The sequence below is a fragment of the Drosophila bipectinata genome, chromosome XR, assembly GCF_030179905.1.
Source record: "Drosophila bipectinata strain 14024-0381.07 chromosome XR, DbipHiC1v2, whole genome shotgun sequence".
NCBI classification, from domain to species: Eukaryota; Metazoa; Arthropoda; class Insecta; order Diptera; family Drosophilidae; genus Drosophila; species Drosophila bipectinata.
Window position 1 is genome coordinate 14916937 of NC_091735.1, and position 17346 is coordinate 14934282.

General features: G+C 37.7%; 4 protein-coding genes across 5 annotated transcripts; 2 read left to right on the forward strand and 2 right to left on the reverse strand.

Moving 5' to 3' along the window:
- Positions 1-9200: 9200 nt before the first annotated feature.
- LOC108120210 (fibroleukin-like) lies at positions 9201-10763 on the reverse strand. 2 transcript variants are annotated; one of them, XM_070276242.1, is made up of 4 exons: positions 10646-10763; positions 10156-10588; positions 9621-10095; positions 9201-9510 (listed from the first exon to the last, which is right to left on the reverse strand). In XM_070276242.1, the coding sequence occupies exons 1-4, from the start codon at positions 10709-10711 to the stop codon at positions 9459-9461; spliced, it is 1026 nt and encodes a 341-aa protein (XP_070132343.1). In that variant the 5' UTR covers positions 10712-10763; the 3' UTR covers positions 9201-9458. The 2 variants fall into 2 exon arrangements, with proteins under 2 accessions (XP_070132343.1, XP_043068996.1); XM_043213061.2 differs by having other exon boundaries at positions 9621-10104.
- Positions 10764-12929: 2166 nt separating this feature from the next.
- Positions 12930-13346, forward strand: LOC138925545 (protein Diedel-like). The gene has a single exon (XM_070276295.1). The coding sequence runs from the start codon at positions 12934-12936 to the stop codon at positions 13261-13263; it is 330 nt and encodes a 109-aa protein (XP_070132396.1). The 5' UTR covers positions 12930-12933; the 3' UTR covers positions 13264-13346.
- Positions 13347-13905: 559 nt separating this feature from the next.
- Positions 13906-14576, forward strand: LOC108120211 (uncharacterized). The gene is made up of 2 exons (XM_017233753.3): positions 13906-14059; positions 14120-14576. Exons 1-2 carry the CDS (start codon positions 14054-14056, stop codon positions 14453-14455), a joined length of 342 nt encoding a protein of 113 aa, XP_017089242.2. The 5' UTR covers positions 13906-14053; the 3' UTR covers positions 14456-14576.
- A 527-nt stretch (positions 14577-15103) lies between these two features.
- On the reverse strand, positions 15104-16399 carry LOC108120209 (putative uncharacterized protein DDB_G0284695). Its single transcript, XM_070276310.1, has 2 exons — positions 16326-16399; positions 15104-16258 (listed from the first exon to the last, which is right to left on the reverse strand). Exons 1-2 carry the CDS (start codon positions 16332-16334, stop codon positions 15638-15640), a joined length of 630 nt encoding a protein of 209 aa, XP_070132411.1. The 5' UTR covers positions 16335-16399; the 3' UTR covers positions 15104-15637.
- Positions 16400-17346: the final 947 nt, after the last annotated feature.

Genomic DNA, 17346 nt, shown 5'->3' on the forward strand with positions numbered 1-17346 from the left:
ACAATTTTTGTCTCTCTAATCAATATGTTAGAATTTAAGTTTATCTTAAACATAAAAACTTGTCAATCTTGAATCATAAAAGTTAATTAAACTTTGATTATCTGAACTCAGATAATGTCTTAGCGGTCGTGGGTAAAAGGGTTCACTAGAATTGATCTCAAGGATGGTGATAATAGGTTGGGAGAACAAATCATGACCACATCTACACCAGTGGTATCGCTTCGTTCACATTTTCGCGCTTATACACATTTCTACTCTCTCCGTTGAAATTTGGAACTTCTATAAATTTCTACCGGTTCTATCTTGCAATTAATTTGTCGCTAGCACGCTCAATTTTCGATTTTAGATTATTAATATGTAACTTGTGCGATGTGCGAAGCAAGACCACCACCCCCAAGCCGACGAGCATGAGGAGGACTCTATAGCGTGCCCCAACAAGGATGGGTCCCTCTCAACACACCGTTACACGTTACATGTGCAGTCTTCTAAACATTTTGATGTCTTTATTTTTAGTTTCTGCAGCTTCTTCTGATAACTCTACAATCGGCACAAGTGCATAATTTATGACATCTGGAGCCTGAACCAAAATCGTGTGTACGGATGGTGGAAGATAGTACTGGCAGTATGAAGCGCATATTCTCCAATTTTTTCCGCAGTGATTTTGTTATCCTTATGCCAAACACTGCAACAAAATTGAACTCTGGACTATCACGGCTTCATCAATACTCGTTATTTTCAGCTGCTAACTTGACGTGCCACTTTCTTCACTCCTAGGTTTGTCCACAGTAAGTGCCATTCGTATGCGAAAGTCATTCTGCATTTTGGATTTCCTTGAATGCCCTTTTTTTCTTCTGCAATATTAACTTACCAGCCCTTAAGGTCATGTCTGTACAAACTATTAAAAAAAAAAAAACGAATATAGGAGTGTATTGGAGATAGCACAAACTCAAAGCGTGATTCATGAACATTATTTTTTGAACATTATTTCAAAAAATTTCTCAAATCGTTCATCTCTATCGGCTTTGCCTTTTGGTATTTTCATTTGAAGTGAAATGTATTTCAAAACGATTAAGAGCCTTGATTTCTGCAGAAAATATTAAATATAGCTCTTGGTTTGATCGCCGTTTTTACCCGGTATCTGTTTTTTGTTTTTTTTTTTTTTGTCAGCATTTTCTTCGGGTTTTTTGTTTTATAATATTTTTTTAAGGACTGACGCACGCCAAAGATAATACAATTTAGTCATTTCCTTAGTGGGGAATAGGTATGGAAAATAATTTAAATAATATTTATTTATCCTGTATCTGTACTCTATTTATCCTGTACCCGAAGATGGTCGTACTTCGGGTCCTACGGTCCGCCTATAACCATGGGTTTGGCTCCGGCTAGCTCACCCAGGGCCGTGGCTCCCCTGACCCTTCCCACTAGACCGCTAACAATAAATATTTCCTACAAAGACAAAGATTTATTGGAAATTATACAACACTAAAATTCCCACAACATTCAAATTCAAGATTTCTATTTCTAACACATATGTAACTGTTGTTATTCGAGTTTTTGTTGATCGTTTTATTTAAGGAAAGTTAATCTAGTTAGTCTATTCCTTTCAGTGAAATAAAGTAAAGCTTAGTTACAACCGATATCGATATGGTCTAATTCACAATAGCTTATTATAATATTATATACTATACGGAATGTCTTTTTTACACTAGCTTGAAGTCAATGAAGTTCTTGATGTTCTTGAAGGCCGAGTCAATCCCCTGACCTTAATCCCATCGAAAAATCTGTGGTGAACTCAAAAGAGAGGTAGGAAAATCTTCTTGTCAAAATAAAAACCGACTTTGGGATATTGTCCAAAGAGCATGGTACTCCATCCCAGTTGGAACTTGTGGCGAGTATACCGGCTACGAACTGCTACATACTCAACTTAATGTAAAAAAGATCAAAAATAGTGAAATATCCATTTAGTTTAAACGTTTAGTTCCTTACACCTATTATTGTGTCCAGCCAAAAATGTCAAACTTAGGAAAAAATCTACTTCTGTTGTTCATGAAAAGGTTTATAGTATTGTTTCTTTTTTTCTTTTAAAGACAATTAATATAATTTAAAAAAAAAAAACTTTGTTTTGAGCTGATTGGAGAAAGAAACCTTTCATTTCAGAAGTCAATAGGCAAAAGCGCTTAAATTTTGCAAATGACTACATAAATCAGCCCTCCGATTTCTGGAATCGGGTAATATTTTCGGACGAAAGCAAGTTCTGCGTTTTCGGAATAAAGGGAAAAGTTTCGGTGTGGAGAAAAGCCGGGGAAGCCTTAAAAAAAGAAAATTTAGTTGGCACGGTAAAGCATGGAGGAACCGCAGTTATGGTGTGGGGGTGTATGGCAGCAAGCGGCGTGGGAAATTTGACTTTTATCGAGGGAATAATGAACCAAAGTGCCTATATAGACATACTGCAGAACAATTTAAGAGCAAGTGCTGAGAAATTGGGGCTGGAACATGAATATTGGTTCCAGCAAGACAATGACCCGAAGCACACGGCCGTAAATACAAAGCTCTGGCTGCTTTATAATGTCAAAAACCAGCTGCGAGCACCTCCCCAGAGTCCGGATCTAAATCCAATAGAGCATTTGTGGGATCTATTAGAGCAAAAGATTCGTAAACACAAAATAACATCAACAAAAATGCTGAAGGATGTAATTGTGGAGACGCCTTACGGAGGTTTTGCAGAGAAAAGGATACCCTACTAGTTATTAAAATAAGTAAACTTCCAATTAAAAATAGTTTTATCTTGGCTGTACGCAGGCTTTTGCGTGTAAATTTTTTAGTAGTGCTAGTTTAAAATTAAGATTTAAATCTAAGACATTGTTGAATTAATTTAGAAAAATACGTAATTGAAGACAATAAATTAAAGTTTTGTTTAAAAATTGGTAAAATATATTGGTCGAATATATGAATAAATGGCCAATCTATTCGTGTTTAAAGTTTGAAATTTTTGAGGGGTGTACGCAGAGATATGCGATTGAGTGTATTTGAAACATTTGAATGGATATGATTAATATATACACTAGTCGGCAAATACCTATATTTTGACATAGATTTCTTTTAACTACACACGTTTGCTTTGCTTGTACCATCGTGTTAAACAAAGCGAAAATGATGCACAAAGTGAAGTGCATATTATTAACTGTAAATTACCTAAATATTTTGTCCATTTTCTTTTGTCATTTGTTTTTGCTGATAAGAATGCCAGCAGACAACGATTTTTGCATCAAGTATTTTGACATCGTGTGATTTGGTTGTTATTTGGTAGGTTCCAAGTGTAATTAAATTAATTCTTGAAAATTCTTGCTTATTCTTCAAAAAAATTTTAGCAATCAATATGGTTAAAACATTGGAACTAAGTACAATTATTAGAACAGAAATTGTAACAAAATATAACTTGGGTATTTCTGTAATAAATATCGCTAAGGAATATAAATTGCCACGCCAAACTATTTATTATCAAATTAATATATAGAAAAAATTAAATTAAATAATAAATTCGCGCCGAGCAGGTCGAAAACGAAAGACAAGAACTGAAGAAGACCGCCTGATTTTTTATTTACTTTACACACCGTTTACAATACAATATATAATTTTAAGGTAATAATAAGTATTTCGATAATTAGGAATTGGTAATCACGCACGGCAGAAGTGAAACTCGCATGCATGCGAGCCCCGGTTTAGATCACTAACTCCTCTCTCGTGTTGAATTTCCATATTTGTTTTTTCAATGAATTTTATATTCCGATTAAAAAGCGTATTGATGACAGAAAGTACGCGATAAACCAATTTACCGGAGCTGTGTATTAATTACGAGTTTAGGGAATTTTCTATTCAAACCCACACGCTAACAAGGTTATGTATTCAAAATCCCCCCTTCGTGATGTATTTCATCGTACATTTATGTGATATATTTATACCCTTGCAGGGGGTATTATAATTTTGTCCAAAAGTGTGCAACGCAGTGAAGGAGACATCTCCGACCCTATAAAGTATAAATATTCTTGATCAGGATCACCTCCTGAGTTGATATGAGCATGTCCGTCTGTTTGTCCGGCTGTCAGTCTTTTTATACCCTTGCAGAGGGTATTATAATTTTGGTCAAAAGTGTGCAACGCAGTGAAGGAGACATCTCCGACCCTATAAAGTATATATATTCTTGATCAGGATCACCTCCTGAGTTGATATGAGCATGTCCGTCTGTCCGTCTGTCCGTCTGTCTGTCCGTCTGTCTGTCTGTTTCTACGCGAACTAGTCTCTCAGTTTTAAAGCTATCGTCTTGAAACTTTGCACACACCCTTCTTTCCTTTGCACGCAGTATATAAGTCGGAACGGCCCGGATCGGCCGACTATATCCTATAGCTGCCATATAACTGATTGATCGGAAATGGTATAACTTTGGTGTTTTTAGAGTTAGAGAGTTCAAATTTGACATGAGTGCTATTTTTGGCAAAACATTACGACATGCCGAATATCATAAGGATCGGCCGACTATATCCTATAGCTACCATATAACTGAACGATCGGAAATGACCCAACTTTCGCGTTTTTGAAGATAGAAAGGTGGAATTTAGTACAGATTCTATTTTTGGTCAGTTGATCCAACCTACTAAATTTCATAAGGATCGGCCCACTATATCCTATAGCTGCCATATAACTGAACGATCGGAAATTACCAAACTTTTGTGTTTTTGAAGATAGAAGTTTGGGATATTTTTAGGTTTGGTTTTTGTATTATATTAAATTGGGTTATATTATCATATTTTCATAAGGATCGGCCAACTATATCCGATGTTTGCGATATATCCGGTTTTAACTGCAAGGGTATATAAACTTCGGCTCCGCCCGAAGTTAGCTTTCCTTTCTTGTTCTACGTGAACTAGTCTCTCAGTTTTAAAGCTATCGACTTCAAACTTTGCACACATCCTTCTTTCCTTTGCACGCAGTATATAAGTCGGAACGACCGGGATCGGCCGACTATATCCTATAGCTGCCAAATAACTGATTGATCGGAAATGGTATAATTTTGGTGTTTTTAGAGTTAGAATTTAAATTTGACACTAGAGCTATCTTTGGCAAAACATTATGACACGCAAAATTTCATAAGAATCGGTCGACTATTTCCTATAGCTGCCATATAACTGAACGATCGGAAACGGACCAACTTTCGAGTTTTTGAAGATAGAAAGCTGGAACTTAGTACAGATTATATTTTTGGTCAGTTAATCCAACCTAAAAATTTTATAAGGATCGGCCGACTATATCATATAGCAGCCATATAACTGAACGATCGGAATTATCGCAACTTTTGTGTTTTTGAAGATAGAAAGCTGGAGCTTAGTACAGATTATATTTTTTCTGGTTTTAACTGCAAGGGTATATAAACTTCGGCTGCGCCCGACGTTAGCTTTCCTTTCTTGTTTTTGGATATATGTATTTATTTGATATATTTACTTAATATATATTTACCTTGGATTGTCATGTATTTCATCAGGCATATTGGAGACAACAATCTGTTGATGACAAATCAATAGCCGTAATACGTACATATATTCCTTCGATTTAGCGATATTGTTAAAAACTATTAAGAATATCGCTTCGTTCAGTGCGAATCACAGGTGAACGCAACATCCCAACCCCAACCTTCACACTTACTGAACGGCTGATGCGCGGCTATAGAGCAAACAGGAGAGAAAGAAAGGCATTCGAGAAAGAAGGGGAGAGACGGCGTGTCTCGGTGGCTCTCTCACATCGTTCAGCGCTTGCGATGCGAGAGAGCGAATAGGCGAGAGTGGGAAAGCGACATTTGACGGTTTTTGGTAACGCTCCGAACTTACTGTTTCACTCGCCTATTTTCAATCTGCCCCGATGCGCCTAGAATAGAAGAAGATTAGAAACCTGGGAGGCGGCCTACATCCTAACACATATCCTATACTGTATATCCTATATAATCACAATTAAATATTGCTAAGGCAACAACACTTGCAATGGGACTTGCAACTAAAATTAAATCAACAACTTAAAAAAAATCACTGTTATTTAAGTGTTATTTAACTCAAGGATGTCTAGGAGAATGGAGTAAAGTTGTTGCTCAAAAAATACTCTATTTATAATCAGAACGCGGTTTAATGAAAAATTAAAAAAAAAAAAACAAAAATTTGGTAATTAAGGAAAAACATTAAAAAATAAATAATAACTCGGACATGAGGTGGATACGACTGTGAACAAACTTCAAAATTTAAATTGAAATTGACAGCAAATGTGTACATATTTTTTTAAAGAGACTCCTAGCTTCAGTTGCTCTAATTTTTGTGGTTACTTTTCTTGGGAAAGAGCAAGGAGCAGGATTGCAATATTGCAGGATTATATGGTGTTGGGTTGTTGCTGCTGCAACAGTGATTGTGCGCCAATTTAAAAAAGATCCTCTCAAACCCCAAAAGCTGCGGCATTGGAGTGGAATTTGACTGCTTTAAATTCCATAAGTGAAAGAACTATACGAAGGCGTTTAATTGAGTCTGGCATAAATACATATATAGCAAAGCCTATACCTTTCATTACCCCCAAAAATAAACTCAAACGTTTGGACTTTGCAAAAAAGTACATCTCAAAACCTATCTTATTTTGGCGAAATTACACATGCCTGTCGCTGAAGAGGAGGGCCTTCTAGCCGCTACATATGCAGATGACACGGCATTTTTTGCCTCTGCAACCTCGCCAGAGGAGACTACTGCATGTCTCCAACGCCAGCTGGACATCCTCGACCCGTGGCTTCGAAGGTGGAACATTGCCGTTAACCACGAGAAATCAGCCCAAACGACGTTCACACTGAGGAGAGGCGACTGTCCTGGAGTCAGTCTCGGAGGCGCTCTAATTCCAGCAAGCCCTACACCCAAATATCTGGGTATGACCCTGGACAGAAGGCTCACCTGGAGAACCCACTTGATGCGCAAACAGAAGCAACTCCAGGACAAGCTGCGTCAGCTTCACTGGCTGGAAGGAGGTCCAGGCTGAAGCTAAGAGTAAAGCTCCATATATACAAGACCATCGTAAAGCCAGTCTGGACGTATGGTATCCAGTTATGGGGGACGGCGTGTCCAAGCAACCGAAGGGTCATCCAGCTCCCCCAAAACAGGGCCCTAAGAACACTAACTGGAGCTTATCCGTTCCACGACAACGCGACAATCCACGCCCAACTGGGAGTCCCATCTGTGAGCGCAGAAGTTCAGCGATTCGCCAATAAGTACAAGGAAAGGCTGGACCGACATCCTAACCCTGAGGCCATCAATCTACTAGACAACAGCAAGGAGGCTGAAACGGACCCACCCACTGGACCTTTGCCACTCGGGCGAACGGGACTGAGCTGCAGTTGTAGAACTATTAAGGCCCACTAAAGGGCCCTACATAAAAACTAGAGTACTAAACATTCAAATTTTTCTATACTCTCGACTGTCAAATTTTAATTTTAATTTAATTTTAACGTCAAGGCTTAGAAAAAAAAAAAAATTTAATTTCATAGAAAATAAATAACTTGAATTGTCAACTTTCTATCGCTAAGGTTAACTGTTAAAATTAGTTTCCTAGGATAAGCAAACATTTTATTACTCAATATTCCACTAATTTAAGGTACCATTATAAAATTTAACTATTGTCCATAACTGCGGACAGATCTTTTTTTTTTTATTATCAATCAATAGTTATTGATAATAAAAAAAAAAAAAATGTTGGCGAAATGTTTTGTGGACGAATGAAAGTAGTTTTGAGTTCCACTCATCACCAAAAAAAGTTTATGTACGATTAATATGTGTTATGTAATTTATGTTATGTACGATTATCGTAAAAAAAATGCGCCTGTATGCCAAAAAATTAGCCATGGAGGTGGGAGCGTAGTATTCTGGGGATGCGTTTCCTATAATGGTGTGGGAGACTTAGTTCCCATTAATGCTTCTATGAACCAGGGTCAATATTTAAATACCCTAAACGATTTTGAGTTTCCCAGCGGCGACAGATGCATCGGTGAAGCTTTTATTCTCCAGCAGGACAACGCTCCTTGCCACAAGGCGAAAATGATAACGACATTTTTGCGAGAAGTAGGGGTGGAAACACTAGATTGGCCACCCCAAAGTCCGGATCTAAATATTATTGAAAATGTGTGGTCAATAATAAAGCGAAATAGATTTGCCGATTTATCTAGGACAAAGGATGAAACCATTTCTGAGGTCACAAAGGAGTGGAATAAGATTCAGTTGACCTACCTCCAAACCTTGGTGGATTCCGTTCCAAATCGTCTTCAAAAGGTCATAGACACAAAAGGATATACATATTTATACATTTGCAGAGGGTATTATAATTTTGTCCAAATGTGTGCAACGCAGTGAAGAAGACATCTCCGACCCTATAAAGTATATATATTCTTGATCAGGATCACCTCCTGAGTTGATATAAGCATGTCCGTCTGTCCCTCTGTCTGTTTCTACGCGAACTAGTCTCTCAGTTTTAAAGCTATCGAAACTTTGCACACACCCTTCTTTCCTATGCACGCAGTATATAAGTCGGAACGGCTCGGATCGGTCGACTATATCCTATAGCTGCCATATAACTGATTGATCGGAAATGGTATAACTTCGGTGTTTTTAGAGTTAGAGAGTTCAAATTTTGAGAGTTCAAAACATGAGCGCTATTTTTGTAAAGAGTTTTGTAAGGATCGGCCGGCTATATCTGCCATATAACTAAACGATCGAAAATGACCCAACTTTCGTGTTTTTGAAGATAGAAAGCTGAAACTTAGTACAGATTCTATTTTTGGTCAGTTGATCTAACCCACCAAATTTCATTAGAATCGGCCGACTATATCTTATAGCTGACATAGAACTGAACGATCGGAAATGGTTTTTGGTAGAAATACCAACTTTGGTATGTTTGAAGATAGAAGTTTGGGACTTTTTTTAGATTTAATATTATAATAAATTGGGTTATATTATCATATTGTCATAAGGATCGGCCAACTATATCCGATGTTTGCGATCTATATATCCGGTTTTAACTGCAAGGGTATATCAACTTCAACTGTAAGGGTATATCAAGTTAGCTTTCCGTTCTGGTTTCTAGTTTATTTTAAAATAAAAAATGCTTTTTCCTATTTTATTTTATTTTCTTATTTTATTATGTTTCTTTAAGGTTTTTTCACTTTTAAGAGGGTAATGTTATTGTGGAATATATATCCTTATTAAATATATATATTTTTGAGAATGGACACTTTTTCTTCTTAATTAACAAAAATTACAATTAATTATTACATTTATACATTTATATTAAATATATATGTATGTATATATGTACAAACATAAATTAATAATAACACAACTTATTCGATGCATTTTTGTATAATTTTTCCCATTTCCTAATAATCGCCGTTTTCTTTTTTAATCCTTTCTTCGGATCATCATACTAAGCGCAGTGAAGTACTTAGAACTTCTATTAAATGAAAATTAATTAAAAAAAAGGTATATTTTATATTAATTAAATTAATTACAAGTTTCTTTTTGGAGATAAAAGAAAATATAAAGCGAAAACAGAATACATACCGAGGTTCGTTCCACCAGCCATAGCCTATTTCCTTTGCCAAATTACGATCGGGATATCCATCCTCATCTCGATCCCAGGTGGAAAACTTGACTTTCGTAAGGTTCGGCAATATGGGTCCAGTACACCCTTTGGTATCTTTCACCATGTAGCCTTCGCTTCGATTCCCAACGACAAAGTTGTCGCATGTGTCAGGACTCATTCTTAACTCATAGGAGTTTCTAGATGTCAGGAGGTGCAATCGTTCGAGTCCAATAAAGTAATTATTCTCCAACTGCGTCTCGACATCTTTGATTCCTCTTTCAAATTCCTCATACGTGCGATTAAAATAATTTGTTTTACCCCAATGTTTATAAACAATCATCCAACCAGAACCAATCCACTTATTTGAGTAACAGACCACTTTAAACGGATCTGAACCTGGAATTTGGATTTCTTGGATGATCTCAGTTTCATTTTGGCTTTGCGGACACCGATCTGGAATAGCTAATGAATTCGATGTTTTATTTTTCACATTCTTGGGTTCTGCCAACTTACCTTTGGATGGTGGAGGTTGTTGCTGGACTGTCCTGGTTGGTGATGGACTGGCTGTTCCATTATCAAAATTTATATTCTTTACTATTTCGCCCAATTTGGCAATGTCGTCGCGAAGTATTTTTGTAGCAAGTTCATTTGTTTTATTTAATTCACTAATTTTATCTTTTAGAAATTTGATTTCCAAATTTTTTGAACCAATTTGAGATTTTAGATTTTCAACTTCAATCACCCTATTTTGCAAGTCCGATTTATCCTTTTGTAATTCCGAGTGGCTTACCTCCAAGTCCGTATACTTTTTCTTCAACTCTGAGTATTCGTTTTGGAACTGCGATTTTTTGGCCTGAATCTTCTCAAAGTACCTCAGGAGGGGCTTCACGATCGGATGACAGACCGCCGCGCAGTCGTCCTCCTGCTCTTTAGTGAGATAACAAGACTGTGAAATAGAATTTAAATTAATTTTCAAAATAAAAACACTTGAAGCGGGTATTACTTCCTCCGATCCCAGGGCGGCGCAAATAAAAGAAATCGCAGACAAGAGCACCACCGGCTGGACCATTTTCGTACTTTTAAGTTTAAGTTTAGCTTAAGTTTTTTAAGTCTTGAATAGCCACCGGAATAATTTTAACTGATGCTGCGAGACTCTCGGCTCCGGCTTTTTAATCCTCCTAGAGCTTGAGCTTGCCGATAAGAAGATCAGTCTTCATGCGTGTGCTCTCTTCGGAATTGGGGCGCTGAATCCAAAAAAAACCCACAGACAGAAGGTATACGGATGTGATGTCAAAGGTTGTGGGAGATTAGTAAAAGCTGATTAGCAGCAGGAACTTGTTTAGCAAGTACTTTTATATAGATTTCCATGACGTCATAGTCACCTTATCTCTGACAATTAAAAGTCTAGCTTAACTTATATTGAATGTGTGTTTATTAATTAAATAAATATATAAGCGATATACAATTATGAAATATAATATTAAGAAGAAAGGAAATCTAACTTCGGGCGGAGCCGAAGTTGATATACCCTTGCAGTTAAAACCGGATATATATCGCAAACATCGGATACAGTTGGCCGATCCTTATGATTAGATCATAATAGAACCAATTAACTAAAATAAAAAATCTAAAAAAAAGTCCCAAGCTTTTATCTTCAAAAGTTTATATTTCTACCAAATACTATTTCCGATCGTTCAGTTATATGGCAGCTATAAGATATAGTTGGCCGATCCTAATGAAATGTCGTAATGTTTTGCCAAAAATATCTCTCATGCCAAATTTGAACTCTCTAACTCTAAAAAAACCAAAGTAATACCATTTCCGATCAATCAGTTATATGGAAGCTATGGGATATAGTCGGCCGATCTCGGCCGTTCCGACTTATATACTGCGTGCAAAAGAAAGAAGGGTGCAAAGTTTGTGCAAAGTTTTAATTCGATAGCTTTAAAATTGAGAGACTAGTTCGCGTAGAAAAAGACAGACAGACGGATAGACGGATATGCTCATATCAACTAAGAAGGTGATCCTGATCAAGAATATTCATACTTTATAGGGTAGGAGATGATTACAGAAATTCGCTATTTGTGGGAGCAGGAGGAGGCTTGGCAAAATTTTGAAACAAACTTGAAATGCATGGGTATTGAAGGAGTCTCCATACCAAATACTATAGCTCTACTCTTATAGTCTCTGAGATCTAAATTTTTCATAATTACATGTGCAATGCAGTTGCAAAGCTTTCAATCACAGTTTTTTTAAACCAATATTTAAAAGCTACCTCAAAAGCTACAATAACAAGAAAGGAAAGCTAACTTCGGGCGGAGCCGAAGTTTATATACCCTTGCAGTTAAAACCGGATATATATCGCAAACATCGGATATAGTTGGCCGATCCTTATGAAAATATGATAATATAACACAATTTAATATAATACAAAAACCAAACCTTAAAATATCCCAAACTTCTATCTTCAAAAACGCGAAAGTTGGGTAATTTCCGATCGTTCAGTTATATGGCAGCTATAGGATATAGTCGGCCGATCCTTATGAAATTTGGCATGTCGTAATGTTTTGCCAAAAAATGCTCTCGTGTCAAATTTGAACTCTCTTACTTTAAAAACGTCAAAGTTATACCATTTCCGATCAATCAGTTATATGGCAGCTATAGGATATAGTCGGCCGATCCGGGCCGTTCCGACTTATATACTGCGTGCAAAAGAAAGAAGGGTGCAAAGTTTGTGCAAAGTTTTAATTCGATAGCTTTAAAATTGAGAGACTAGTTCGCGTAGAAACGGACAGACAGACAGACAGACAGACGGACAGACGGACAGACGGACATGCTCATATCAACTCAGGAGGTGATCCTGATCAAGAATATATATACTTTATAGGGTCGGAGATGTCTCCTTCACTGCGTTGCACACTTTTGGACAAAATTATAATACCCTCTGTATAAAAATGGTGACTCTGCTATTACTCAGACAAACTAAAGGCAATATTTATTCAGTTGTTTTCGTTAATAGATTTATGATAACTTTTATAAAATAAAAAGAGTAGAGTTCTTACAAGAAAGTAGTTCTCTAGATAGACCTTCTTACTTTAAGATACCCAGTATGTTCCTCAAATTCTAATCGGACAGATCTTGTATTTTGGTTCAAACTTTAAAGTAAAAACTTTTCTTAAAACCCACGATTGTAGAGGCCATAAAAATAATTACTTAATTACTGTACGACCTGGAAAGTCGTATAAAAAGCGTGTTTTTTTTCAAGAGTGGATTAGTCTTAAGCTAGCCACCATGGCCTTAAGATGGATATTGGGACTACCGTGCGCTATCCTGGTGATCGTTGTCCTCGCCCAGGAATCTAGTACCTCATGCTGTTACGGGATGCGCATCAAGTTCAAGACGAATGGCTTCTGTGTTACGGTCGATTCGGTGAAGCACGAATATTATTCCCATTGCGAGAGCGTCATATGCGCCGACGGTAAGACGATCAAGAGCGGTCACTTCTGCGGCCATGGCAAGTGCAACGTCGTCGGGTGCAACTGCGAGGGTGGCTGCCGCAGCGGACATTGGAAGAAGACCTTCACGGAACGCTTCAAAAACAAGGAGATCTGGTTTTCATAGGTGAAAACATGACTATATGTTCCGTAAGATGTGCTTCGCAAATCAATTGTAAATTATTATAAAATATGATTCTTTTTATATGACTTTTTTAAATATTTTTTAATAATAATGGATTTCTGTGTCTATTTAACCTTTAAGGCCATATTACAAGTAGCGGGTCAGTGCGACAGCCGGTATGAGATCCATACTAGTTCGGGGACTCCTCTGCCTACTTCTGGCTATCGATGTCCTTGCGGGGAACCTTTGTTGTTCCTGAAGAGGTGCTTTCTAAGTATCGTGTGGTCAATGGGCTCTACTGGAAAAAGAAAACGACTTCAGAGCTCCAGTCGTCGGCCAGCTGAAGCTCCAAGCTGGAATATATCGAATTATGAATTTCTAGACTGAAAGACCTTCTCAAGTAGTGCTACCTGGAAGGATGTGATATTTTTGTTGAAAATAAGTTTCAAATAAAATGAACTAAAAATAAACACTTTATTGATTTTCCTTGAAAGAAAATCTAACTTAGGACATGTGTTTTTCTTTTTAAACTTTTTCAAAATAATTTAAAACTAATTTTACTAATTTATGGTACTTTAATATGTCGATTATTATTTTCATTAAAAATCAAAAAAAACATAAGATAATAGTGTTGGAGGGGCCATCATGGTATAATGAAGGACAAAAATCTTGATCCAGCAGGCCATGTGAAAAACCTCAGAAAAAAACACCTGGGTTTAGGCTCAGGGCAGTTACTGAAAGTTCTATTAAAAGGGAGTCAAGTATAAAATCATTAAAGAATAATCCTTCTAACATGTTTGTGAGTAAAAAGTAAAAAGAATTCTTTAACTTGAATAATTTTCTTTAACCTTTTAAATAGTCAGCTCGTGGACTAGAATTCTGGATGCTTGAACGTCTTTACCAGTGGATTTGGCTGCTAGTTTGGTTCAAGGATCAAAGCATGAAGCTAATCGATCGCTTTGCTTCAAATGATTCAAAAGAAGACGATAGGTCCGTCTATGAGGAATTTTTCTCTGACGAGGAGGATTCAACTATGGATTCTGGTGGAGATTCGGACACTGAATACGCATGGAACTCAGATTTTGTGGATTCCGAAGACTATGTATCTGAAGTGGCCACCGATACTGGGATTAGCTCGGACTACAACAATAACAATAATAAGAAATACTTTCAAGGAATATATGATGCCCGATGAGGCGGATCAATGTATAGATAGATCCATTCGGTCTTCTAGGGATTTGACAATAGCATGACCTTTCTCTTTGCTTACTATAATGATTACTTAATAAAGCTCCACAATAAGATAAAAACATAAAGCCCTTCATGTTACAAAATATGGTTATTTATTTATTTATTCCATCCTCGAATATATCCTTACTACAGTCGGAGCTTACTTACTATCCGTGGCTACAGTATAATAATCCAATAAGTCCCAATAAAAGAGGCCCTCCAGGGCAGAGTCTCCGGAAATCTTAGGGGCAGAAGAGTACATTTTATTCCAGAATTTTCCCAGAAGTCACTTTATTCTATAAAAGCTCTATAAAAGCATATTCCTCGACGTATTCCAGCGTAGAAGCTCCGGCTCGAGTATGGACTTTTAAATTAGATCGCGTGCCTCTTCACGAAGCCCAGCATGGATTACCGGTTTAATTCGTAGGGATCAGTAACTTTAAACTTAAGAATTATTTGTATGTATACAGGCCAGTGCAGATATCAAGTGTCATTGGTAAACTGACACTAGCTAACCGATTTAATGGAGGAAAAACCCATAGAGCTACCGACTAAAAAGTGTAAGAAAATGTACAAAATAATACTGCAGCTTTCATTTGTATTTATTGTCATGTTTTGCCAGCTTGCGGCCTTTACGAAGCTATACATCTATATAAACAGAGTTTGTTTTTTTGGTGCAGTCTTCCATTTATGATAATAATTATTATAGCTAATGAGTGTCTGGTTTGGTACAGTATACTTCTGTTTATGGGAACCATCATGGTAACTAATAGGCGTCTGCTTTTGTAAGGTCTTCATTATTGTAGCTAATGATGCCTGTCTGCTTCAGGAGAGTGTTCTATTTATGGGAATGATCATTGTAGCTAATGCCCAGAGTCTTCTGCAGCATCGTTTCCTATCAATCAATGTGTTCATGGAGATTAATGCAAGAGTCGAGATCACTCCGGGTCAAAATGCTAGTCGCTTCCATTCTGATTCCAGTCAGAATTGTTCATCTGTAAAGGATATCTAGGTTAGTCTCTAATTAGTCTTCCAATTAGCAATTAGTCTTCCAATTGCTCCAGTACTCCGCGAGTGTCACGAGCTCCCAGTCGAACTCGTTCTCCGTGTCGTAATCGCTTTGAATGTTTGAGTTCTCGCCCAGATTTTACATATTCTCGTTACTCGAGTTCTCGTTCATGGAGTTCTTCTCATTGTCGTTGGTCAAATTGGCCAAGTTGTTTTCGTTTTCCGGGCTGTACTCGCTTTGATTGCTTGAGTTCACGCTTTCATTGCTATTGAAGTTCTTGCTTTCATTCTCAGAGGTGGCTTCGTATTCCGAGTCAGCATAGTAGAGCTCACTCTGGTTGCTGGACTCCTCGTTCTGATTGGCCTCGTTACTCATATAGATATGGTCCTCGTCTTGAAGACTTGCCTCATCATCATCATTGAGGCTGTTCCCGTCGATGTGGCTTAGAGTATTTTCGCTGCGGTCTTCCACGTCAACGAATTCTTCCATCCACCTGGTACTATCAAGCTCTTCATCATCTTCGATTGTTATGATATCTTGCACACATTCATCGTGCCCGCAGCAATCTTCTGATAAGTCAATGATATTTGAATTATTGTCGTTGTAAGCTCCATCTTCGTTACTGGATTGCAAAGGTCGATTATTGAATTGAATCCCGCCGCCAACATGGTCAGTACTTCTATTGAAAGATCCATTCTGGTCCCCAAAGTGCTTTTGGATCCAGTTACTCACGAAGTCACTCTTTGAGATTTGGTAAATCTAACACAAAAATAGAGGTAGTTTGTATTATTTTTTTGTATAATTTTTTTTTTGGAGAAACTCTTACGTGGTTCATTTCGAACGAATATGGTTGAACCAATGTACTGTGACATCTAAGGCCTACGACTGCTACGTTTTCAAATGATGTTGGGAGTGTTAAAAGGTTATGTGATGCCCGACAGTGGGACCCTTTATTTGCAAAGGAAACTAATCATCTGTTGACTCGTTTAGTTCTGCGCATTATCTCTGGCCATTATTTTGAACCTCCTACCGACCTGCCACAACTGGTCGCGAAAGTCGCAAAGTCTTGGCCACAGAAAGTGACATAAAATACGGCGGCTGGGAAAGCTCAAGCTCAAAAGTTGGCTTAATGCCGGGGGCATAATCAAGGATCAGCCGGGAGGAGCACTGTGCCCTGCAAACTGAAGCTGAAAGCCCAACTACGTGTCCACAAAGTGGCAGGACGACGGAGTCGGAGACAGAGACGGAGAGCGAGAGATAGTGGCGGAAAAGAAATGATAACAATGCCGGGGTCAAAACAATATAAATGCAAATGCAACTCAATGCTTTTTATGCTCCTGCAACGCATTTTAATCAGCTACGCTGCTCCCTCAGTGCCTTTCGCATGTCCCGGCTCTGTGGATGCCCCTTAGGTCCTTAGTCCTGCCCGTCTGGGAACGGAGCGGGGTGGGGCTTAAGGGTTGTCAGTGTCCTATCTGCATGCCAACTCTGACGTCACGGAGGACAGTTTTTCGAAGAGGTGCGAAAAGTTTACCTCCTCCTTCGCAAAAAAAAATCCTACATTTTCAGAAGAAGAAGGGGTATTTATTATTTTCTTTAATATAAGGTATTATAAGTAGAACTATTGTAGTATTTCCATTAAAGTTATTCAACTCTAACCATTTTTGAGTGAAATCCCCTCACATCCCACATAATCCTTCATCCTTTCGCCATGTCCGTGTCTCACCTGTTGCCTTTCCATAATTCATAACTGAAGGGATGCCAAGACTGGAGAGCAGCTTAAAGTCACTTAAAGTTAAAGAGTCCAGAGTCCTCCGCAGTAAATCAATCGGTCCGGCCCGGATAAT